The sequence below is a fragment of the Leuciscus leuciscus genome, assembly GCF_965113295.1.
Source record: "Leuciscus leuciscus genome assembly, chromosome: 4".
NCBI classification, from domain to species: Eukaryota; Metazoa; Chordata; class Actinopteri; order Cypriniformes; family Leuciscidae; genus Leuciscus; species Leuciscus leuciscus.
In genome coordinates, this window is record NC_138728.1 from 10,918,938 (window position 1) to 10,945,821 (window position 26,884).

The following is a 26,884-nucleotide window of genomic DNA, read 5'->3' on the forward strand; positions in this document are numbered from 1 at the left end:
AAAAAAAGGCTCTTATATTTCTGGGTTTCATGACTGTGGGAAACAAGGTAGTAATTATTAACAAAATATAGTAAAAATTACTTAACCAATATAGACTTAATATATAACCAAATATACCTGTCTTCTGATAATAACCCTCCACTGACTAATCGACTATCAGAACACGCTTGAATTCCTCAAAACAAACCAAGTTAAATGCATGTGAGACTTGAGCGATCAGCAATATTCCAGAAGAGGGCAGTGTTGACCACATGATCAGTTAACAGTGTGGAAGTTATTAGTTTAATAGCACTTACTGTATGTCAAAATTTAGAGCAAATCACTGAGCTTTTATTAATTCACATGCAAAATATAATATTGAACAGTGTAACAGAGTTCAGTAACAAATAAACTCCTAAATGGATCTGACAGTAAAGGTTTGATTAACACAAGCATACAAAAAAACTGTATATATTTGCATTAAGAAAGGCAGAGTATCATCATAATTAATTTAAAGCAATATACAATATATATAAAAGCAGTTCCACCTTTTGTTCCAGTGTATAACAGATCAAAACCTCATGCAAACCAAAAAGACTTATTGCAGCAAATTATATAAAAAATGTATAATAAATGGTAATAGCATAAATGAATTTGTTCTGAATTTGCACTATAATGATATTTCATCAAAGTCTGTAACTGGATAAATATTCTGTTACTATACATACTGCTTTTTTTTTTTTTTTTTTGGCCATTATCTGTAAGTATTTCTGCACTGAATTACACTTGATAAGACATCTCAGTATAAAAATCTTTAAAAAGTGAACAGTAAACCCTGCATTGCACCATATACTTTGGCATATGGAAAAAAAGGCAGCGGTATGTAGTTGATGTGCATTGCCTAAACCTAAATCACCTTCCGTCTGTGGGCAGATCTTTCAGCTCTTTCAGAACCTCCTCACAGAATGACACAGCTTGATCCAGAAGACTCCTGTGGTCTGCATTAACAATACCAGTGTTATTATGCTATTGAAATTTCCATTGCAGGTACATATTTCATATCCACACAACATGAAAAGACTTTTTCTTCAGAGTCAGACTCTCTGCATTACAAATGATGGGTAAATAATGGGCCGATTGAGATGATAGAGATGGGACAGTGTTGGTTATGTCAGAGTCTGGTAACATGAAATGATGCATTCAAACTTACTTTGCAGCAGGAGCTTCATTAGGCTTCAGCCTCTTGGTGGCGCTGTGGCCGCTCTCCCCTGTTGGAGGGATGGAACTGTGACCCTCGCTGTGCCCCCTAACCTCTTCATCCAACATCTGGAGGAGACAAACCACAAAAGATTAAGTACATGTAATGTGAAAACATATACAGTATAAAATAAATGAATTATATAATATTATAAACATAATTTGAATAAAAAAATATTTAGAAATTAATTTCAGAAATTTGATTAGTGACCTAATAATAGCATTTTTTATTATACATTTTTAATTATATTATTTATATATATATATATATTTAAAATATTACATATTCTCATTAACTTAACAACCATTTATTTTTCTAATCTTAAAACTTTTTTTCTATCTCCAGATTTTAATTAGATTATGAACAGTCTGGAAATCTGGGATTTAAAATCCAATTTAAACCAGGAAATAGATAGAACGTTTTAGGATCTTAAACAATTTAAATAAATACAAATTTATATAATATAATATAAAAATTTTAAATAAAAAAAATTATGGTCTCAGACTTTAGGAAACCCTTTCTATAATCAAATTACTAGTTAATTTTAACAATAAATATAATTAAACACGAAGCAACGACCGACCATGATCCTTTTTATTCCACGTGTTTGGAGTTCTGGAGTGTTCTGACAGTCTGGTTTGGATCTGATTGGCTTCCTACACAGCTCGTCTCTCTTGTGCACCACTGTGTTCTTTGACTTCAGCTGCCTGAGATGGAAAACAAGACCATCAGTCATCAACTGAGCCAGGGAAGACATTAAGATCAGTCATTTAAACAGGAATCAGGAGTATGAAATGACTACATCATTAGCTTCACTTTCATGTCATATCTGATGCTAATTTTGACATTTTAATCCAGATGATAAACACAAGACCACTTCTCCGTTCTCCAGACTCCGGCTCTCGTTACACTGAGACATGTAGTACGTTTGTACAACTTGTACCTTGCATAAATTTTTTTAAAAAACTTCCAGCTCACGCCTGCGGTTTTGCGATGAAATCCAAAAAGTATTAATTACCACTTTAAAATGAACAAAGACATGACCATAGCTGTATTTGAATGTGATATTTGTATTCTTAGCAATTTCTGATGTGACCATGTGTAATTTTGTGACCCCCCAAAATAAATAAATAAATATATATTAATATACTAAAATGTCCCACATTGCGGGTCTAAAATGACAGTATAAAATAATAGATGCTTAAATAAAAGAAATAAATGCTCTTTATAACACTACTTGTTTTGTCAATAAAAATACATTTAAATGATAATTTAGACACACATATGGTTATTTTTTGTCAAGAAAGTACCATAAAAATGTGTGAAACAAAGAAAGATAAACTAAAAAGTAGGAGATTGAGAATTTAAAAAAGTAAAAAATAAAAAACATCTTGTTCATATTACAATATCTATAGATTATACATATTTTAACTAATAATAATAATAATAATAAAGATGCATTTTCACTAGGTCTCAAACTTTCTTTTATGAATAATATCAAACAGTAGGATAAAGATAATTAAAAAAAATTCTTTAAAATAAAAAAATAATACATTGATCATATTATTAGACTTGTGGACCCACTTTAAATAATCTTTTACGAATCAATAATATACTTCAAAATACATTTTAATGTACGCATACGCATTTTACGGTTAAGAAAGTGACACAAAAATGTGTGAAATGGGGAAAAAGTAACTAAATCAGAAGCAGGAGAAATTGTTAAAATACATTGATCAATTCCTTTTGATCCAACACAGGAGACACCGTGTCTATAGCACAGGATATTTGTGTGTGATTTTTTTCTGGTGACATGAAAGGGAAGTATGTGGTTTGCATTGGAGTATACGAGACATCAATCTGACCATAAAGTCGAGCGGATCCGCCTCGATGAGAGACGCTCAGTTTTGTCATAAGGCTCCAGCCACCTTCACCTCATGTCATCGAAACCATCGATTGGCCAACTGATTGAGTCCCTTGGCCAACGACTAGAAGTGGTCCGTTTGTGTGGGTGAAGCTTAAACCATGTTCATTTCTTATAACAATTTCGTTTACTACAATTAAAACCACTCTGATGGAATTTGTATTACACTTTTCCTGACTTATTTGCACTCTGAATTAGCGATATGTTGATTTCTGTCCATACTTCTGTGCGAAGGAAATTGGAAGGAATGATGTGCTCTTAAGTTTCGGATCGTTTTAAGGGCCTCGATATGTTTGTGGTCTTGCTCCGAGTCAATAATCAGTGGCATTAAGATTACTGGTATGCAACAACTGAAAATAAGCTCAAGGATTGTATTTCCCAACCACAAGCAATAGCAATAACATAATGCCGTATCAATAATGGGAATCTGATAGCGTTTCGTGAAAGGAAACGATTACATTTGCATTACTGATAATCACGGAGGGGAACGAATACAGAATCAGAAAGGCAACTGTAAGTCACGTGACACGGATCGGTGACACGGCTTGTGTCAAATGTGAATGTAATTAAAAAAGGAGGTACTAAAGAGTAATGGATCCCACATTCTAAAGGGGTCAAATAATGATACATTTTAAACATATTGAAACTTTCAAAAGTCAAAAAGAGCATTTATTGAAAATAAACCATAAAAAATGACTTATTTCAATAATGACTTTCAGTTCCAGGCCTTGTGTAGCACCTACTGCTCTGCATATCCAGCAACTCAAGTTAATATTTTAAAAACGTATATTAAAAAGTATATATTTTTTAAAACCTTTTAACCTTAACAGTTTTCGTGACATATTTCAGGTTTGTGAACCATTTTTTATTAAACTTGTTGAAGTATAGGGCAGTTAAAAGTTTATTGGATCTGTGAGGACGTCATAAATAAGTGCAGCAAAGCATTAAAAATAATAATAATAATGACCCGCTTAATAATATGGGTCAGAGAGAAGATGGAAAATGGTTATGAAAACAAACTATGTTTTAGTAATTGGACCTAAAGGGGAGAAAATTTAGGTCAAAAAGTATTTATACTGATCAAACGTCTGTCACTTGCTCATACGGGTCGATGTATGACACTCATATGAATTATACATTTATTCAGAAATGCAATGACTTGAACCTCTTCTATGATAACCACACACTTTTAATTTCTGAATTAAAAAAAGAATAACTTCGATATCTTTTGGGGCACAAAGTCAAAAATGTCAAGGTACAAAAAAAGTCTTGATAATGAAGAAAAAAAATCTATAAAAATAGAAAAATAAAATGGACAAAATGTATGATATGCATGTAAATAAAGTTATTAGAATTTTAAAAAGTTTTCATAATTTTTTTTTATGTTTAAGTTTCTTTGCAAAAATGACCAATCATCAGAATAATAATGCTGGTTGATGTTATAATTTTTTTTATTTTTTTTTATTACTGGATCCACATTGGTAGTCCACAAGTAGGACAGTGACTGGCACATCTTTCTTTTTTCATACCAATCACCTCTGACCTCCGCCACCACAACCTGTCCAGCTCGGGCTCTAATTGTGCTCCCCTGGGCCTATAGGTTGGGCGAGCCACACGCGAGGAGCTCCCCACTCTGAAGATGGCATGAGGTGACAGTTTGTCCCTCCCAATCACTCAGACAGAGTGCTAAACTAATTAGCTTAGCTTTGAGAGTTGGGACTGTCCCCCTGTGAGGAGCTCGCCCCATGCCAACTCTCGCCCTGCCCTCAGATCCTGTGAAAGTGAAGGGCACTGATGTTATGCTAACACTGAGTACAGTGTAAAAGGCTGACGATTATGAGCTGCGTCACTTCTTTAACTTCAAAACCTGGGTGGAGTGATACAGTGGACAGAGATTTGGAATTGTAACCTACAAAGTTTCGGTTTTTTAGGGGGTGAATTTTGAGCATCCTTGTGTGGACAGACATACTCACCCAATAGCCATGCAGAGACTACGGTACCAATCATTAATGTCTCCCTGATCATCAGACATTAGGAGCAGTTTGGCCCTGGCGAAGGTCAACTAGAAGAAAGAAAACAGAGAAAACATTCAGATTTCGAGGAAGAGATTGAGAGTTTGTGCATGAGGACAACTGGTGATGGACACTGAAAAGAAAAATATGTAGACATTTTGTTGGTATCAATTTAAGGAGTCTACTGATCAAACATTTGTTCTTAGGCATAGGGTCAATGTATGATTCTCATATCAGTTACTTATTCAGAAATGCATTAAAACTGCAATTGATTAATATATTAAAAAGCAAAAGTTAATATATTTTTATTTAGCAGACTTTTTAAATGTGCTCACATTTATTTTAGGTGTGGAAAATATCACTTTTTACTTTACTGAATCATTCAATTTAAACTTTTCTTGAAAATGGTGTAAACGTTTTTACAAAAGAATATGAAACCAACATGTTGTGTGCATAATGACATTGGATCACTAGAGGGCGTCCATGAACTAGCTTGTTGACATTGCCAGCATTGTTTACATTGACCACAGTCTCGAAATCTCAACCGTTTGTGATCTTATGATTCATAGTACTGACTTCACAGTTCTCCCTACATATAGCCTGCAGAAGTAGAGGAGGTACAGCAACAATTAATTGTCCTTAAGATGAATTTTAAGACACTTGAGTGTGTCAAAACGCACAACACAGAGTGAGACCATTTAATCCACCTCACAGAACATTAAAAAGCATTGCCAATAACATTTAAGTCGAAAATTTGGTATCAATCTGATGCAAAATAGGTCATCAGGCACAAAAACGAGATGCAGAGGAAGCGACACGTTCTCCACTCGAGCCCAAAGATGCACAGATGTGCCAGTTGATGCTCTCAGCTGCTAATTTGGCACAATCTGCACTTCGAGGACAAGTTTTCTGAGCTCGGCCCACGTTCTCCGCCTCCCGTCAGATGGCTCATCCTTGAGTCAACAGCAATTACCATCACTCATCCGCACTGAGGAGACTTTACTGCTAGATTACACATGTCAAACAAGACAACGGGAACCATCCAACCCCAAACAAAGGCAGAGGCTTTATCCTCGGAATAATTACAATGGGGACCTATTAGAGTGGATTATAATTGGGGCCTTGAAAATATTAAATGACCTTTCACATTTACCTGAGGCCGGCGAAGTGGAGAAAATGGCAGCAGTTACCGACAGCATCTCAATAATCAGGCCTAATCTTTATTACGACTGGGAATGGAATCGTAATGATGAGCAGAGCCAGGTCTTTAATGGACACCTGGTAAAAAGTAATGACGTTCCGGTTGTATTTTAAGGAGGCGGGGGGCTGGCGCGCTTGTTTCTCATTAGGTATTAAACAGATTAAGATTTCAAATGTACCATCATCAAAAGTATTATCTAATTACCGAGTTCAGTGAGCGAGGCAAAGCGAAGCGCGATATTAGGGGTCCGCCGCATGGGGGGACGGGTGGCCTGATTTATGCACAAATAGATTCCACTTCTATTGCGATGCGGTAATTAGGGATTTGTCAGGAAATCTGACCCTCTTAGGTAGAAATTACTTTGTATAATACGAACGGCGGAGCACGGAGCCTCTTCGACGCACATAATTTCACTTGATTATTTATACATCAAAGGGAATCGGTCATGGATGCAAAATAATATTCAAGGAGGTGGAGGAAGAAAGACGGGGAGCCGTGAGAGGAAGATGGAGAGACGAAAAGGGAGGGGGACGTGAAGATGGGAAATGCGAGAGAAAGAGAAAAGGAGGGAAGAAATTATCCGTATACAAACACTCTCTCATCTAGACAAATGGATAGGGGAGAGAGAGCCAAAATTTTCATAGCACATTTTCCTCTACTACTACTACTTTCAAACTTTGCATATAGATTGCCATGGCATTTCCAGCTGTCAAATTTAATTTTGCTTTAATTCTTCACGGCCCGGCTGGGGAGGGGCCAGAGAGTGCTGACAGCCTCTTTCCCCTTCGGTCCAGGTGGGAGGCGGGTGGAACTGGGATCAATAATGTGTCCTTATGAGAAATTACACCTAATGCTATTGAGTATGCATTTGAGGCCTCTGTGGGATAACAGGCTAATGAAATGCCATTTCTAGCCATTAGATAATATGCAGCCACGGCCGCAGGAGAGGAGAGAAGTGTGGAGCACTAACAGGGTTTCAGGAAGATGCATTCAGCGGCCGAGCGGAAGAGATGGATCTGTGATCTAATCTGATGGAGTGATGCGAGCGCCTTCCCACAGTTCTTCAGGGCGGGTGGCTCAGAAGATCCTCTTTATGTCTACTCCACGCGGAAAAAACATAACTGTGACAAGATAGCGTACTACATCTGGCGGCATCGCCCCCCAAAAACCTTTTATACTATATCGTTATGTTGCATTTATGTAGTTAACGAGTAGATGTATTATACATTTACAATGTGTATACTAGTTAGTTTGTTAGTTCTCAGATTTATGGTATTTTATAACCAATGTAACAAAACGAAATCCTTAAGGAACATCCACTTCTGTGTGTTGATGGGTTTAGGCACTTAAACTAAACCGTGTTGAATAAATGCCTTTGCGGTGTGCGATACATTCGTCTGAATGTTTCATGAGAGTGCGGAGATCGCTTAGACATAATTTGTCACCCAGCGGCAGCACAGAGACCTGGAAAGAGATCAAGCCATGTGGAGACATTAAAACTTGAAGCCTTATGAGGAACTCGAGTAATTAGTGCAAGAAGAAGAATGATAAATTGATCATTTTTGCTAACTTGCAGATCAAGTCGTTCTGAGAACAATAAGCGTGGGGAGGGACATACGGTTCAAATATATTTGATGGATCTGAAGAGTGCCTATGAGGAATTTTAAATGGATAAAAGTGTGTAATAGTCCTCAGATTTTCCCCAAAGAAAAAAAGGGGTTGGGGTTGTAATGATGCATTGATCTGCCAATGAAAATTTAATGCATCGATTACAGAATCTAAAAATCAATTATAATTTCTACAATAATACCCAGTGTACTGTGCATTCGTTCATTTTCAGTTCACCCAAATCCCCAGTTTACATCTGGTGTGGACATGTTCAATGAAGCAGGAGATGAAATATTCAATCTAAAGGTGAACTGTGTACTTTTTTTATATATATGCTAAAATACTTTATCCTATCCCTTGATATGAAGAGACAACCATAAGTGAGCCAACAGTTCGGTGATTTCCCAGAAAACAGTCACAAGATTAATTTCACAACATTACATCAACATTGACTCAACCAATGACGTGAGTTTGGGTGGGGCTAGCTGTTTGTCCAATGGTCAACCATCTTTAGTTTTGTGATTACCTTTAAGAATATCTTATCATACCAAGATATGTGAACTGAATCATGACCAAGATTCAGATCATAACTGAATTCTTCACTAATTCCAACTAAACTGTAATAATATTAAACAGCATCTCTAATATATTGCAAACTGTTTCAACTTACACTGATAAGGCCTCCCTGGCTCTTGGTGTGGCCGAAGACTTTGTCCACCGTGCACTCCTTCAACGGGTAGACTTGCTGACAAACAAACTTATCCCCGTGGGTAGGATGTAGGGGACTGCATGGTTTGGCCTGGAGCAGGATGTCAGAGAACAGGTAAAACATCTTGGGCTTTGCCTCTGTGCCTTTAGTGGGCACTGTCTTAAGCCAGCCTTCCCGAATGTACCACCTCCCTACAATGAGAAGAGATAACAGAGAAATGGATGAAGGACTTACCTTTTGTTTACCTAAAAAAGTAAATAAAAAAATAAATAAAAATGACATGTTTTTTTTACAGGTTTACATGACTTGAAACGGAAAAGACACAACCAGTGCCTCCCTTCTCAGTGATTGGCAGTTGCATGATGGAAACTAAATTAGATGCTGACATTTGGATAGATAAGATGAAATTTCATTCCTGCTACTGATTCCTTAATTGCCCCAGTGAACCTTGTGATTGCCGCTCCGGCGATAGCAAGAGCGCGGAGCTCAAAATGGATGCTCTGAGCGACAGACAAGCACTCTATGATTAGCAGAGGGGTCAAGTAGGGGTCAAACCTCTTTTTAAAAATGCCACAGGTTTAATATGAGGCAACAACCAGGATACATCCTGTGATACTCTCAGGCGACATGTGCAGATTGGATTTAATGGTTTCTTTGGCTTCTTTAAATTGGATACATGGATTTACATGGCCAAGCTCTATCTGGATTACACAGGATAGTAATGCCTGATGTGTTTAGTTGCACATAGGCCTACACAATGCTAACAAGTGTACAAACACAATTACAAGACAGCCAGTGCCAAAAACATCAGGTTGTCCGAGGGTAAAATGGTAAAGGACTCTGCTTCTGTTTAATGTCAATCTGTTCGCCTCATCCTCACATTCCCATCCCTGGTTTGGACTGACATATCCAAGGAAGGCTTCATCGGCTCAGTTCAAAGAGCAGGAACTTGGAGATCCCCCTCTTCATGTTGAACGCTTTCAACTTTCCCTGTCAAAGTACACCTCTGCCCAACTACAAAGGACCTAGTGGTTTGCAGGGTGCTAAAGGTTGCACTACAAAGCGTCAGGGGTACTCCTGATGTGACCAAGCCAAAGACCCAGAGACATAAAAGCATGCCTGAATTTGAAAGTGATGGAATGGCAAGTCAGATCATTGTTAATTTTGAGAAGGCTTTGTTGGATAGGTTAACCTTTTATGTCAGTTAAAAAGAGGATTCAGGTGTTCATCTACAGTATTCAAAGTCCAGGAGCCCTCTTTAAAGTTTTGTTCAGATTCGGGTTACACAATTGTATGAAGAATCGTGACTTTAAGGCCCGAAACATACTCATTGTATGTACATGAATGCAGCACTTCTACCGACCCAAGCTCCACAATCACACATTGTCGGTTTCATTGCCGCTAGCAGGGGTAAACTGTCTTTTATGGTTATGGTTCATTCACCGTAATTAAGAGATGTAAAATCTAAACATGGTAATTGCGAGTTGTATGTTCCATGTGGGCCCTCTTTCCAAGTTGGAATCTCATAATTACAGTAATTCCAAAATGGTGTGAATTGCACCATTAGTTTTCTCTTTTAATTTAACAACTGTTATGGTGGAGCAACACAAGTTACCTGAACAATAACACATATGGATTAAAATATCTGGCACAGATATCTGAAGCTATGTTCAGACTGCAAGCAAATCGGATTTCTTTTCAGGTAGACTGTCCGTCCGCACTATTAAAGGGGACATATCATGCTAAATCCACTTTTTTAGCCCTTAAATGCATTTTGTTGTATATTTGGAGTGTTTAGAAGTACAGAAAAGTCGAAATTATTCTCTTCAGGTGCTTCGTTGATATCTTTATATTCTGTTTTGGTCATATTTTTCAACCTGTTCCGATTTTTCTGTTATCTATGACGTTTTGTGAACTATTACGTCACAGTATTTGCAGCGGAACTGCCAAATAAGGACATTGACGTCCAGCCCAACACTTCGAGCAATCCGCCATTTTCATTTCTCGCTGCAATTTTGTAGTCCAAGCTAAAAGATGCAGAAGTTACGAGAGGGTAAGTTAAAATGTTCGGTTGTTGGATGTAGTAACCCACACGCTTCATTACACCGTCTAATGTAGATGAACCGCCGCGCTTGTGACGGCGCATGTTTAACTGAAAGAACGAGCAGAGAGAGAGAGACCCGGTCGCGCGCACGCACTCTCTCTCTCTTCGGAGCCAGGCGAAAATGTAAACAAGACGCCGTCTCCAAACTAGACGCTGTCTTGCTCTCTCTCCCTCGCACATATTAATCAAAATAAATCGACACGGTGGTAAAAGGTCGGAAGACCAAAGTTTCATAATGTAAATACAGTAACACACCATTGCGATACATCCATATGAAGACGTTGTTCTGCAGGTTCGTCGTCTTCATTTTCATCTCGCTCCGGCTCTGGCTCGAACATGTAAATTGGCTGGCTGGACAAGTCTTCCGTTGTTGACATTTTGTTAATAACGTGTGAATAAAAAGTTTCTGTGCCGCTAGATAATCGTATCTCTGCTATCAAACTACAAAAATGGCCGAACGGGGTGGAGTTGAACCGAGTGTCGCCTCTGCAACCTGGAGAGGGGGCGGGGTATGAAGTGTCTCAATTGTATTTAAAGAGACCGCACCAAAACGAGTTGCTCTCAGACGCACATCAGAAAAGGGGTAGAAAAGGGGCCTGTGGAGCTATAAAAATGAGGAATTCAGACCCAAGCATTGCAGTTCCGCTTTATATAGACTACAAATGTATGATTTATATGTAAAAAGGAACGATTTAAAAGCATGATATGTCTCCTTTAATGGCAAGTGAAATGAGATTTGTGTGTCCGGACATAACCAACCTATCTGAATGGGTTGCTTTGGACATGACATGGCTTTCAAAACAGATGCATGAAAAAAAATGGAGGTCTCCATCATATCGCTCTCCAAATAAACGTTGAGTCATGGTGCAGCACTCTTCCGTTGCACAAGAAAAACTCAGTGAGGAGACTGGTACAGATACATGAATGTACGAAGGAATACTTCTGACATTTCCGTCACCGGTTTTGACCGGTGAAACAGTGATGCAAAAGACTATTTGAAATCTGATTGAGCAGCCAGAGCATCCAGACTAAGACACAGCTGTAAAGACTAGAATCGCATTTTAAACCACCTCCAAATGTCAGATTACATGTGTTTTTTTGTTGTTGCTTTCCAGACTTTCAAAAACCCATCTAAATAAAATCTGGATATGCAAAAAAAAATTCGATTTTTTCAGCCAGTTTGAATATTGCCTGAATGCCCCTTTTCAGTAGCTAAGATTATAGAGTGAAGAATGTACAACTGGACAGTTGTTTACAATCCATTGGCCAAGCATTTGCATTGTCATACTCGCTTAGAGTTTGTTTCTGCTATAAAAAGTTTGCACTTAATAGACTTAGAAGGAAACAAATACAGTTGCATCCAAAGGGCATGGAATGGTCTCATCTTTCACTCTTCGTCTTTCTCTGTAGGCCTGAGTTTCGGCTTGAACTTCGGAAAGCTGTGGTGGTGGCGGCATCGTCCTGCTGAGGACTCCAAGGAAACAGACAGACTGTCTGCCGTATCAATGTCCCATTGATTCAAGCTTTGCGTCTGAGAATTACACTGCCCTTATCTCCAAGCCGGCCACTTAATATTGTTCAGGGGCTCCGAAGCCTCTCATCTGTCAAGCATCACTTTCGTTAGGGCACATCTGAGGAAACGGAGGGGTTGGCTGAGATAAGCTGGGATGGCCTGGCTCGGTTCGGCCTTCTGAAGTCAGAAAAAGTGCGAATGGAAGAAAAGAATCCTTATTGGACAAGAGAAAGGACCTCGGTAGAATTCTAGAGTCCTGGAAAAACAGGATGAGAGGTTTTTTTTTTACACTCTTCCTACATCCGGCGCTGTGTGAAATGAGCCCAGTGCTCGTTGGGTATTCATCGCCAGCCTCCCAACCACCTTTGTACACACACACACTCTCTCTCTCGCTCCCTTTCTCCCAGCTTCCTTTTTATCTACCGGCCCACAAGATGAGGAGAGGCGCTAATTGGTCCTGGGGGAGATTGGCAGGCCAAGGCATTCACGACAAGGCCCTCTCTGTCTTTTTCTCTCTCTCTCTCTCTCTCTCTCTCCCTTCCTTCTCCATCTCCTTCTCTTTTGTTTCACACGTGGGCATTCTCCCTTGGGATAAATAAGAAGGAAGAAAGGACCTCCACTCCACAAGTAGCACAAGAGAAGAAAGATGGAAAGAACTGACTTAAGGCACACTTCCCCTCCATTACCAATTAGCGGCAAGAACTTGTCGATAAATTCAGTTAATTCTCTCGTTGGAGACTACGATTGTGCCGGGCGAAAACAAAATCGCCTCTATTGATTATGGGCAAACAGCTGGGTCTCTTTTAAACAAGACTACTTTTCCACACTCTTCCACCTGACCTCCTTCATCCGCTTAACTCTCTGGCTCTCCACGGTTCTCTGGGAGATAAAAAGAATGGAAGATCACAGACACTAACCTGGAGTCAGGATTCTGGTCTTTCGGCCCTTGAGCTGTTTCTGGACTCTGCGCAGCTGCAGGTGGTTCTCATGGCTGCGAGCGTTGTCCTGGATCCGCTGGGCGACCTCTGAGACGACCTTCACTGCCTCTGCAGAAAGAGGGCACGCAGCATGAAACAGTGGAAGGGACTGAATGGACATAACCAAACTCCAACAGCACAACGAACTATACAACACAAAAATGTGTCTTTATGCCAAGCACACACTACAAGACTGAAGCTTGTCACACTGCATACATTTAAATACATAGTTTTAAGTTTTCGATCATGTTGGTGAACACTTCACATGACTAATCACAGATTAGGTGCCTCAATTATTAGATATCTCATATTCTCAAAAAACAACATGGAAGAAGGGCTTGCAGCCATTCTTGCACTGATTCAAAAAAAAGAAAAACTTCCATTTTGCAAAACATTACTGTCCTATTTCACTTGGTGCCAACTTATTGGCTGTTGCATGTTGCAGCTCTCACGCTATCCGGTGCCTTCAAACCACAACTTACAACTTCAGTCTTGTGTCTATTTGGTATTACTTCTAGTGTACATTTACAAATGCATTATGGACTCCACATGTTCAAATGCATAATTTTATGTTTATCCTAATGGCATGCATAAAATGCAATAGGGATGCACCGATATGAAAATTTTGGCCTATATCGATAACCAATATATTTGAAAGCAAATAACCGATATATTGGCTGATAAATCTAAATCCAAATTTGTATATTAATAAAATAAGTCTTTATTAAGTTTATTAGTCTAATTACAAAAACAAAAGTCTCACCAATCCATTAAATCCGTGTCAATTAGCACACAATAATATTAATGTTTTCATTATAATTTTATGTAGCCTATATGACAAATGTTGCACTTAACTGTATTTTGCTTTTTGATTCCAATCATATTTCAAGTAATTTAAAACCACTTCAGGGAACTGAAGTGTCTCAGCTGAAGGAAATATTCCATTATTTATTGAATTTAATATATATCAGGCAAAGTTTCTTATTGGGCTGATAAGGATAATATTTTTTTTTTTTTACATATAATTATCGATACAGATATACAGGTACCGATATGGTGGCCGATATATTGTATGGAATGAGAAAAAAATTTATGATTTATTGTAAACAATAATATATGCAACAATAAACCTTTTTTTTGCAATACTTTATTTGAGAGTGTTAAATAATTTATTAACATAACATCTGTGGAATTTAAAATGGTTTCACAAAATAATTATAAAGTCCACATAATTCACGAGCCTGACCTATTTATGCAATTTTGAACTTATTAGGAGCATCATACAAGTAATCTAACAGCATGACACTAATAAGTGCAAACCCATAGGCGTTCATGCATTATGCAGATTCCAATATTGCATATGATAATTACAAGTTTGTTTTTGGCCTCCACACAATGTTTGATTTCACCATTAACCCCTGGAGAAAGATGAGGGTACATTAACACATCCAAATAACACTGATTAGGTGAAGACCTTGCCATAGGATGTTAAGCTGGCCATAAAAAGCAAAAGGACTACATATTTCATCTGGAACTTTTGTATTCTTGTCTGTCTGATAAACATGGCTTCTGTATAAAACAGACTTCTGCGGTTCATTGGTTTATTGGAAGCAAGGTGTGCAACATAAAAGCATCAAAACGTGATCTAAATAATGTAGAGTGAACTCGTTTTCAGAGTTTAAAATCGTACTTTTTTAGTTTGCAACTGAAAACATTTAGCCAGTTACCATGTCTGCAATTCATTAACTAATGTAGACATCATCAACTCATTAAGAAGAAAAAAGAAACAAACAAGCAGATGGATACTAATTTTAAACCCAGCTTTGGTCTTATTGACTCAAACAATTCAGACAATGAACAGAGCGCTCGGGGCGTTTGCCTCATAGTAAAATAATCACAGCCTAATTGAGTTGCTTATCTTTAGAACAACTACAAGCAAAACCAAACAAAGTGACTGTTTAGAGATGACTGGGCCCTTCTCTGTATGTCTCTCAGTCCTTCCCTTTTAAGAAAACCATCTCTGTAATTGTGTTTCAACAGAGCTACGGCTGATGCATTATTAATACTTTCTCATTCCACATTCTACGAATACTTTCTCTCTGTCTTTTCATTTTAGACACTCAGTATGTTTAAACAGAACTCGGTCCGAGGAGTTCTCGAGTGGTAACTTTTATTAATTAACCTTTGACAGACTCCGCAAAAAAAAGTTCAGGATACTTGGCTGTAGGGAAATGCAGAAGATAGCGTACCAAAAACGCACATGATTGACGAACGCCACAATTATAATAATTAAAACAGTGGAGCTTGTGGAGAAAACAGGAAATCACAAAAATAAAAAATAAATCAACACGCAAAAAGAAAACAACAACAAAGCCTCTTGTGAGTTTCACAGCTAGTTTGCTTAATCAGATACAATATAATTTGTCTGGGGTTGTTTTTAAATAATTCCCTTTACAATATGCCTAGGCTGATTGAGAAAACTTTTTTCTATTGCTCTCTCTCTCGCTTTCCCCTCCCAAAAAAAGAGCTAGTGAGCTTAAAAAGCAGCTCTAATGAGAAGAGGAAGAGGCAATGGAGGGGCAAATCTGGATATGTACCTTCATCTTAGACTCACGGGCTGTTTTAATTTGTAAGCAAAAGCAGCAAGCAACCAATGAGATTTTAATTGATACACATAAATAATTCCTTGTGTACACTGGCTCTTAAGTCGGATTTGCTGTTTATTTGACGATAGAAATGAGTCATTATCGGGGCTTCTGTTGATGCCGGAGATTTTATTTATTTATATTTTGCATGGTTGATATCCTCTGATCTGGTCCCTATTAATTATGTCAAAATCCACATCGAGAATTTAGACTCACGTTAAGCTTCGCTGTACTTTCATCCTCTGAGAGCAAAGCCACCCGGTGACAATAACAACACGTGAGCGCTACAACAGGGGCCCAGAGTTGTTCTTTGTCACCCTAACAAAGACAAGGGAGGCTGTCTTTTCGGTTGCCAGCTTAAAAAACTTTTTTTCCCTTTAAGACGCAGGTTTGTTTTGGCACCGTATGAAACGATTTCAGCATTTGCACCTTCTTCAACAGGCCATGGTATCCTCCGCAATGCTTATCTCCGCAAAGCACCTCATCATCACAAACATGTTGAGTGATCTCTTTTTAGGTTGCTCTGTAAGTGACAAACTAGAGTGGAAAGCAAATTTGACAAGCATAACAAGTGTGACTTTGGGTGAATGTGATTCCGCAGCTTGATACAGATCCTGACAATAAACAGATAATGAAAAAAAAAAAAAAAAATCTAGACAGGCTAAACCCATCAACATTTTTGTCACAGAGCGCTAACAGGATAAGAGAGTGTTTGTCGAATTGCGAGACGGCGGTGCCTCTTACTTGAAAGCTGCTGAAACTCCGGGTTGTCTGGACCGGTGTTCTCTGTCAAGTCCCTCAAGAAATGCTTGTACCTAAAAAAGCAACAAATAAACAAAACACGGCACAGGCTTATTGCAATGTTTCTATAAATATACCCTTAAAGCGCGAGAGAAAACCGATCACGGCGTGTCAGGGTAAGGAGGTCGGACAAGCGCTGTCATCGTAAGATGACATTACTCGCATTAAGACGCGTTTAGGAAAAAAGGCTTTTCTTTTTGAGAAGGAATAAAGAGCCATTCAGTCAACAAAATTACACTAATGTGCCGTATTTCTGCTTCCTCAGACAATGCGGCGGAACTGATTTTGTGCTATTTTAGCGGCACAAAAGAATGAGGAAAGGATTTGAAGGAGGGAGCAAAAATAGAGACTGAAAAACAGAAAATTAAAATGCATTTCCATCCATCCGGTTCACACAAACAAGTGCACGGGGTCAAACTTCACATTCCCCTCTGTTCAGAAAAAAAAAAATTAAATATTGATTATCGTGCTATCGTCCGCTGATGACACAAAAAGGTTATAAATGGCTGGGCAAAAATCAAGGGCCCCATTAAGGAAATGACCCCCGTATCGCAAGGTGAGGGCCAAATTGAGAGGGGAGTAAATTTGGTGGTAATTCATTTGGCTGTTTCAGGGATGGAGATAAAGATAGAGCGAGTCTTAATGCTAGAGATTACAGTTCACTTAAGCAGAACTCCAGCGACTAGACACATCAAAGGCCTCTTTCAAATGAGAAGGCTCTCAGAAAAAGTTCGACTCTGTGGTATCGTCACAATTGGGAATACGATTCTCTACAGTTTTCTGTACTTTGATTGCAGTGGAACTTGAAAACTTTTGGAGGGAGCGCATTAGCATTACACAGGTGTATGCAGGCAATTAATGTAGCAATCAAATATGCATTTCGGCAAATACCATGAAACTAAATATCATACGCAGTCATTAACTGTAATGAGAACGACTTCTTATTTAATGCTAGAAGCTTGATCAGCTGTATTCAAATAACAAAACATCCAAGAAAGGAAATGGATATGAGATGATAAAAGTCAGTGTGAAACTGTTCTTGACCCATTTTACTTCTGTAATGTGATATTAAAATTAAATGAAAACTAAATAAAAATTCTGGCTAATACGCAGCCAATGATTATTTTCATGTTATGGACTGATATTAACATTCTATTCTATATATTAAAACAAATAAATAAAAGCAATACAAATAGAACACTAGAAATAATTATAATATAGTATATTATGATTATACTTATAATAATTCTAAAAGTTTGAAATGAAAAATGTAGGCATCACATCGTTATGTACAATGATTATTTGATATAAATGTTGATAGATACAATAAAAATGTGGAGTATACATACATACAGTATACACACACACACATATATATATATATATATATATATATATATATATATATATATTTCATACACATTATATACACACACATATACATATGTATATACATATATACTGTATATATACACATATATATATATATATATATACACATATGTATATACATGTATATATACATATAATGCTCCCCTGTTTTCAACTAGGATAAAAAAGTAAGGCAGAACTATTATCTTCTCTCTAGTGAATTGACTATCATGAAAAATGGGTTATTGGATTATCCAATGGCTCATGTGGCCTAGGTGATGTCACTGAAAAAGGAAAGCCAAGACTTTCAATTTTGATACAATATTACTTCAACCAAAAACTGTTTACAACAAGACTGATTTGACACTTTAAAAATACAGTTCGGCGCTCACAAAACACTCTCAACATTTCCGGCACCACCATTTCCACTTCACGTCCAACATTTTAGATGTTGTCAGATAAACTGGGGCATCTTTAGTCTGTCTTAAACGTCCTCTCAACTCCACCGTGGCATCTTTCTTTGGTGACTCAGCCAGCCGATCCCCGTGGGCTGAAAAGTTAAGCTGGAATATTCCCGTTCCCCGAGAGCCGTGCTAAGCGGCGGAGCAGGGGCCTTTCTAATTGGAGGAGTGCGAAGAGAAGATCGTTGCAGCCGAAGTCTCTTTTTCCCTGCGGCCATGTTGAAATTATGTAAACAGTGGTGGCAGGCGCCAAGACGCCCGTGTCACCCATCACCCGTGACAACCACAGAGGGGGGTAGAAGAGCACATCCTTTAAACTCCACTTCTGTCGAGAGATTTTAAGAGGGCTGAGAGTACAAGGCCAAAGAGAGAGAGAGGAGGAAACGTCTGATGTGGGGTCTTCTGACTCCTCCTTTTCGGCCCTCCCTTCCTCTCAGGAGTTCAGAGGTGATTTGATAAACAGTTTCAGGCAAAACAGTCAGTTTGAGTACAGGATGTGTATTATTCACAGCAGGGCTTGTGGGACATCCTGCAAAGCTTCTGGAATTAAAAGTTGAAGCTGAAAAATCCCAGCATGTGCATGCTCATTTATTCAACTATTATATATGATAATTTCCTGTATGCAAGCATTAAATGTCCTCATTTGATTTCATTTTAGATCCCCGTTCTTATGAAATATATTAAAGATTTAAAGGCCTAATATTTGAGGGAATGACAGCTAAACTCAAAGAATGTATGTTATTGAATTTGTATGTAGTTTAAGTTAAAATACAAATAATGTAGATAAATCTATGTATTTTTTAAGATAATGGGACACTGACTGTACATGATCCATTACATAGTTTAATTAATATTTAATTAATTAATTAATATAGGATTAATATTCTGGCTGATACCAACAAGCCAAAAAGGATTATTATTACTATAATAAATGTATTAAAAAATTACAATTATAAAATATTTTTTATTACACGGCTCTGTGGAATACTTTATTCTGATTGGTCAATCGCGCCATCCAGAGGTATGTTATTCCTCGATAACAAGAAGTAAAAACTGATAACACAGGCTCATCCGGGTAAAAAGTTAGATTAGTGTAATAAGTGACTGTACAGTATCCCTTAAATGTACATCTAATTTGAACTTGCCTCTTGCTAGCAACTGCTTTCTCCGCGGAAGCTTTGCGTTTAAAGAGCTAATATTAAAAATAAAAGTCCTGATCACCTTGTCGGGGTTTATTCTGCAATAACAACCGACAACAACTTAAATAATGGCCAATAACTGATCCATGGCCGATATTAAAACGCTATACTATTTTGTCAAAATAAATTACAATAAAATTTAATTAAACACTAACAACGAATCGATTAATAATCAATAATCAATGCTACAATCGGTTTTCCAAAAAAAAAAAAAAAACATATTGTCGAATATTGCTAATATTGTCTGATAAAACACCATTATAACCTGGCCAATGGGTTTCTGGTTAAAAGTAACATAAAAAAATTAAAAGAATCAGAAAGAGATAATGCACGGTCCATTACTGCTAAGATGTCAGATGCTCCATTACCATCTAAAAAGTACTTCTGCCAAATGGGTGCTCCCTTAATCTATTAGTTCGGGGGGGTACGACGACCTTGGATTTCATTGACAGCTGCCATTGATTTCTGTCTGTGAGTGTCTCGCTCTCCATTCTCCCTGCTCCTTATATCAGGTCAAGACCCGAACGCAACGGTTAAAGCAGACATACAGTATGGGTGCCAGGACAGTGAAATGCTCACAGATTACAGGTTGAACCACGGCACATAGGGTTGTACATATGCACACCTAACAGACCTTTTAAATCCATCCTGCATTATACATATCTCGACTTTATGTTAAAAACACCAAAAAAATATATATACGATTTTTATACATGTGCAACCCAAACATGTTGTGGGTTGCTAAAGTGTTGGTGAGTTGTTGTTTTGTTGTGCTTAAAATCTTTATAATAATACAAAAAAACAACAACATTTTAATACTTGGGTTTTGGTTTTAGAAAAATCTAGTAATAATGATGCCTTAGTCAAAAAAAAAAGTAAAAAAAAAAAAAAAATATTAAAATTAATTAAATTAAAATTAAATTAAATTCTGGAAGAGTTATCCGCAAAACTTCAGAAAAAAACAACAACCTTTGCTCCATATTTAGTTAGCCTACAAACAGCCTAAACGAAACCTAACTAAACAGGCTTTCTGAACACGGGGAAAACTAGAGCAGTAGCGAATTGCTCATTAGAAATGAAAGGGAAGAGGAAACCAAACAAGCCCCAATTAAGCCTCTTCTATTAAAAGGCACTTAAAAAGAGAAATAATCTCACTTCTTTTTCTTCTTGTCTCATCTTGTAGTAACAAATACATTACAGGCATTATCAGCCACGAAATGCCCTTATTAGGGGAGTGGGGGGGGGGGGAATCTAATTAAAGCGGCAGAGTAACAAAAAAGGGAACGGCCTAATGAGCATTATTAAAGCACATTCCAAATAATGTAAACGGAACTTGCTCGTTTAGCTGCCCTGTCCCAGTCATTAGCGCGCAAAGCAAAGAGAAGATAACGAGACAATAACGTAATCTGAACCGTATTTATAACAGTTCAGATATTCTAATGAAGAGGCGCGCTAGAAAGCGTCGCTGGCCTAGTTACCGGCGCGGACGCCTTGCCTCGCTAATTCCTTTGTAATATGCAAATGAAACAAGAGTCGTGTTTTCATTCTCTTCCTCCAGCCCCCCCCGCAGCAGTAGATATGTCGGGTCAGCTCGTAGTTACGCACAGGAGAAGAGAGGGAGGAAATATCTGTCTAATTATTTGCCTTTAAATACGTGCATTAAGGATTCATATTCCTAATTAAGAGACAACAGCCACTGTCAGGCTCCTGCACGGGTTATTGAACACGGCGGAGGATGTTGCATAATTACTACTCTTTAATAACTGCAGATGTATGAACACATCAGCTATGAAGAACCCAAGATGTCGCCAGCTTCAGCAATTAAATTATAACACAAACGATAACAAAATGCATATTGTTTTCCCAGTACACTGAGAACGTATGCAGATTAAAAAAAAAAAAAAAAAAATTGTTATTTAGATGGAACGCAAATCACGTGACGGTTTTGATTGCATGGAGTTGAAGGGACAGGGACAGTGAAAATTATGTCATAATTTACTCAAGCTCATGTGAAACCTGTAACTTTCTTCTATTTTAAATATAACTTTTTTTGTCCATCTAATGAAACTCAATGGGGTCCAAAACAATATTTGATTTGAACATTTGTGTAGACCAAAAAACTTTAGGAAAAACATGAGGGTGAACAAATGATACCAGGAATTTCATTTCTGCACGAACTATCCCTTTAAATTAGTTAATCAATCATAATAATAATACTGATAGTTATTATAGTATTCTTGAAATAGCAATCTCCAAACAAGTCAACTTAATTGTATCCAATGCAAATGTAATGTTTTTCAGTATATTAAAGCTGCTAATTGGACTCCAATCGGCTAATTGGATATTAAAACATTTCCCTATGAATCGATATGCACTCTCGAAAACGTAAGCATTCTAACAATAATCTTAATGAACAAAATAACAAGCCTAGATGTATATAACACCACAGCTAAATATATGACAAGCACTTTGAGAAGAGTTTTACAAGTTTTTCGCCACACTTTGACTCTTTCCAAGTGCCTGAACCTAATTAACAAAAGCCAAGACATAAAGTAGATTGTCTGGAAGCCTCCAAGAATTTCAATAAGTCTTCTCTGCTTCAGAGCAGAGCATTGTGGCAGGCAATCACTACCTGAGGTCAACATATCAAGGACGACGAGATGAGGGTAATGTTATATTTAGGGGATCGATACCAGTTCTGAGAGTAAATATATTAAATAAAAAGTGCTTTTAAAAGACTGAAGAATCATGTAGTGCTCGTCCTAGTCCTTCAAGTCTCAGGCTGAATCGAAACAAGTGAGCTTTAACATTACCCATTTGAACAGATCAAAAGAAGAGAGGAGGTGAGTTTGCCCGAGGTCTTGTCTTAAGACTAAACCATAGATATGGAGGATGTGACCTCTCAACTTCCATGTAAAAGCAACGTCTCAACAGCAAAGAAACCGCGATTAGGAGGACAGCACTATAAAGCTGTTTTTAAATGAGTTCAATCAACACCTTTGCAAACAAACACAAACGGCGAGAAAACCTCCTGAACTCCTCATTATGTTGTGTTTGAAGCACCGACTGAATTGAACCCATCTGCTGTGTAAGCACAGGCCCATATAACAGCCCTGACACTATCGGCTACATAATGGCTCAGCTCCATTAACACGAGTCCTCCTCCGCTTTTTGAGGCTCTCTGCATGTAAAAGAGACGCAGCCATGACCTTCTGACCCGCTCCAAGCGACGAATTCCACCACAGAATGAAGGATTAACCTCTTATATTGCACTTCGCTATGTGGATGTTGAGGACGTTCAAATCCATTATAAAGCTGTACAAGTGTGTTAAAAACACGCCCATTTTAGTACTATAAGGTTTAAATCACTTAGAACTATTGCTAAACACAATCAACATCATGGTCAGGAATATTTCACATAATCCGAATACGAGCCGGGCCTCGCTTTTAGTTTGTAATTGGTTACAATGTAATTTATAATGGTGCATGACGGTATGATGCATTAGACAACAACTTATGAATTTTAAATAGCTTTTTAAATAGATGTATTTCCTGAGTTTGGATTGAATTTGATTTGAAGTAGCAATCCGGAGGCAGAATTGGAATGTCAGTCTAAGGAAGTAGAATTAAAATCAACAGAAATTCTAAGAAATTCATTTGTCATTTTTAACTAGAAAAGCAAAATTGACAATCCAATGAAATTTGAAAATTATGAATAAAGTAAAAATAAACTTGAAGACAGACAGCTTACAGATAGAACTATTGATAGAACAATAATGGATAGAACAACATATTTATATATAGATCAACCATGGACAGATTGACATACCAACAGACAGAACGATGGACAGACAGAAAGACCGATAGACAGAAAGCTAAGTAGACAGACAGAACGATGGACAGACCGATTGATAGAATGCTCAATAAATATACAAATAGACAGACCAATAGATGCTCAATAGACAGAATGATGGACAGACAGAAAGACCGATAGAATTCTTAATAGACAGACAGACAGAATGATGGAAGGACAGACAGACAGACCGATAGATAGAATGCTCAATAGACAGACAGCCATCTGTCTGTCTGTCTGTCTACTGAGCATTCTATCTATCTATCTATCTATAGACAGACAGAAAGAAAGAATGATGGACAGATAGACAGACCGATTGATAGAATGATGGACAGATTGATAGACAGAACGCTTAGACAGACACACCGATAGACAGAACACTAAATAGAGAGACAGACAGAGCGATAGATGGTATGATGGGCAGGCAGACAGACTGCTGAATAGACAGACAGACAGACAGATAGAATGATGGACCGATTGATAGACAGAACGCTTAGACAGACACACCGATAGACAGAACACTAAATAGAGAGACAGACAGAGCGATAGATGGTATGATGGGCAGGCAGACAGACTGCTGAATAGACAGACAGACAGACAGATAGAATGATGGACAGATTGATAGACAGAACGCTTAATAGACAGAACGCTAAATAGAGAGACAGACAGAGCGATAGATGGTATGATGGGCAGGCAGACAGACCGCTGAATAGACAGACAGACAGACAGACGGATGGATGGATAGCTAGGCAGATGGATAGACAGATAAATACACATTTTTTTATACAGTAAAATAAATTCACTTGTACCGTTTAAAATAAAAGTTTTAATAACACCCATAACATGGAAATTATTATCATGGAAATTATTGATATCAGCCAGAATTTTTAGTTACTCATTAACTATATCTTTTATTTATTTGTCTTGTCTAACACTTGACAAATTGACCAAAATGTCCATCTGTAGTCAGGAAGACTAGAGAAGGGATGAAGAGTTGAGACGAGAGGGAGACAGAGAGAGCGACAGGGACACGACGTGAATCTCTTCACGGCAGCTGCAGTGAATGGCGTTTAATAATAGGAGTGATTTTATCCTCCCTCCCAACAGTCCTGCTCCATGTCTTAAGTAGCCACCATGATCCACACACAGCCAGCCTCGCCATCCATCATCCTCCAGCCGAATAAGTGACAACAATTTCCTCCTGAGTCCCCGTTAGAGGCGGTACTCCTGATTATCTGCACTCTCCGAGAATGGAGCTCTTCTGCCGTGCCACTTAAGATCATCATACAATTATGCGCCCCCCGTGTGTCCTCGCTTTCCGAGAGCGGAGAGGCAGAATCGATGGGGGGACAATGGGAAACACAGTGATCAGGGCCTGAGAGGATGAGATCAGATCAAGGGCGTCTTTGAACATGCTGATTGAGATGTCAGCGCTCGGCAGCTCCGAGGGAAATTAGAGGATATCTGTGTGATAACTGGGTGGAGAAAACTCAGGGTGCGGCACAAAGCTCAGAGGCCATATTTAGCGCCGAGTCCTGTGGTTTGCTGCACGTCAAAAAAAAAAAAAAAAAGCTAGAAGATACTTGTTTCTAAAGATTGCCATCTTGTGACCCCATTCACACACGTACATCGTGTGGACATGGGTTTTGGGTGATCTGATAACAAGTGATAACTGCTCAACACAGGTATAAATGGAGTACAAAATGTTATGTGATCCAATCATACAAATGAAGTCGAAAATGCATGTGACAGCGTCGCATTGGTAGTAAAAGGACAGCCTATTTTCCATTCAAAAGCCTGGGGTCGGTAAGAATTTTTCATGCTCATCAAGGCTGCATTTTTTTTGATCAATTATACAGTAAAACAGTAATATTGTGAAATATTATTTGATAATATTTTTTCAAAAGAATAGAATGATCCACACTTATTTTCTTATTTTCAAATTTTACGTTATGCGACACAGAAAAAAAGTTATTTATTCCTGATGGCAAAGACGAATTTTCACAAGCAGTTTCTCCAGTCTTCAGTGTCACATGATCCTTCAAGGCCCCTTGAAATCAAAATGTAAGTTTTTTAGCTTTTAGTATGAATATGTTAGCCTTGAGGTTATGAATAAGCTGATGTGTTTCAAAACCATTTAGGAGATATAAGCATTCAAAATGTACAGTCTCTCACTTCCGCTAAAGTGGATCATGGGTTTTTATGACATCAGCTTCTCATCACATCTTCCGTCCAATCAAATGCTCTCTAGAATCTAAAGCGTCCCGCCCCCATGCTATAAATACCCCCTGGCCAAAGCAACCGTTGACACGTTATGGAGCAATATGGGTTGGAGATGTGAGTTCGGTTGCTTAAACGCACGATTTTTATTTCGTTTATCAACTGTACATTGGTTAAGAATGAAATTCACACCTCTATTGAATCCAGCGTATCATCAGACCTCGGATTCGCTTCCATGTTGCTGTCAAGTACGACTTGCAGTCGTAAGTAAACTAAACGCTATTGGCTATTTGAAAAGGGGGAGGAGCCATTCAATATGTCCAGCCTTATCTTCCTGTTTCAGTGGAAATTACGTCAACGCATCATACAAAGTTGCGCGTTCCAAGGCACTTTAGTGGGCCTTTCAGAAACCATTCAAATATGCCGATTTGGTGCACAAAATGAACAGTATTTGAAATGCTTCACATCTCAATCTTTTTGTGCTTTATTAACATGCAGCAACACACTAACACTGATAGTAAGTGATGTGTAGTCTAGAAAAAGGAAAAACAATCCTTGACAATAAAAAGTGGTCAAACGAGATTCCTGCTAAAACCAAGAGACTGTCTAGCGATCAAATCACCTACACTGGATCAGAACAGAATTCTGTCATTTTGCACATGATGAAACCACTGAATGAAAACCACGACAGGTGGGCGCAAGCGGAGGAAATGTTCTAATAAAGAATAAATATAAAGACATAATTATCGTCATTGCAAAAATGACATTGCGTTTGTCTTCTTTCATGTTGGAAACTACATTTAATAAGTAGGAGTGACATAAAAGCCTAATTAAGATGGACTCGAGCAGCTTGATAAAGAAATGCCATGTAATTTCCGCTGGTTCTTCTTAAGCATGTTCTAGTTCATTTCGCACCTTGTTACACTAATTAACGGCTGAGACCACGACCGCATGAAATTACAGCCAACAAAATCGGCGGTTTAACAAAAGGGATTTTGACAGTTCTTGGACAGTCTGAAGGCAGGTGTGAGCACGACATCAAACAATAA

At 38.1% G+C, this 26,884-nt stretch overlaps 1 protein-coding gene across 1 annotated transcript in view; it reads right to left on the reverse strand.

Annotated features, from left to right (window-relative positions):
* Window positions 1-255: 255 nt before the first annotated feature.
* arhgef39 (Rho guanine nucleotide exchange factor (GEF) 39) overlaps window positions 256-26,884 on the reverse strand; it is a 44,041-nt gene continuing 17,412 nt past the window's right edge. The window contains exons 6-12 of the mRNA XM_082166944.1: window positions 16,675-16,745; window positions 13,226-13,354; window positions 8,653-8,882; window positions 5,135-5,223; window positions 1,821-1,944; window positions 1,190-1,305; window positions 256-977 (exon numbers count right to left, since the gene is read on the reverse strand). Coding sequence (XP_082023070.1) covers window positions 938-977; window positions 1,190-1,305; window positions 1,821-1,944; window positions 5,135-5,223; window positions 8,653-8,882; window positions 13,226-13,354; window positions 16,675-16,745 — 799 coding nt within the window. The 3' untranslated portion in view covers window positions 256-937. The remainder of the gene's footprint in view (window positions 978-1,189; window positions 1,306-1,820; window positions 1,945-5,134; window positions 5,224-8,652; window positions 8,883-13,225; window positions 13,355-16,674; window positions 16,746-26,884) is intronic.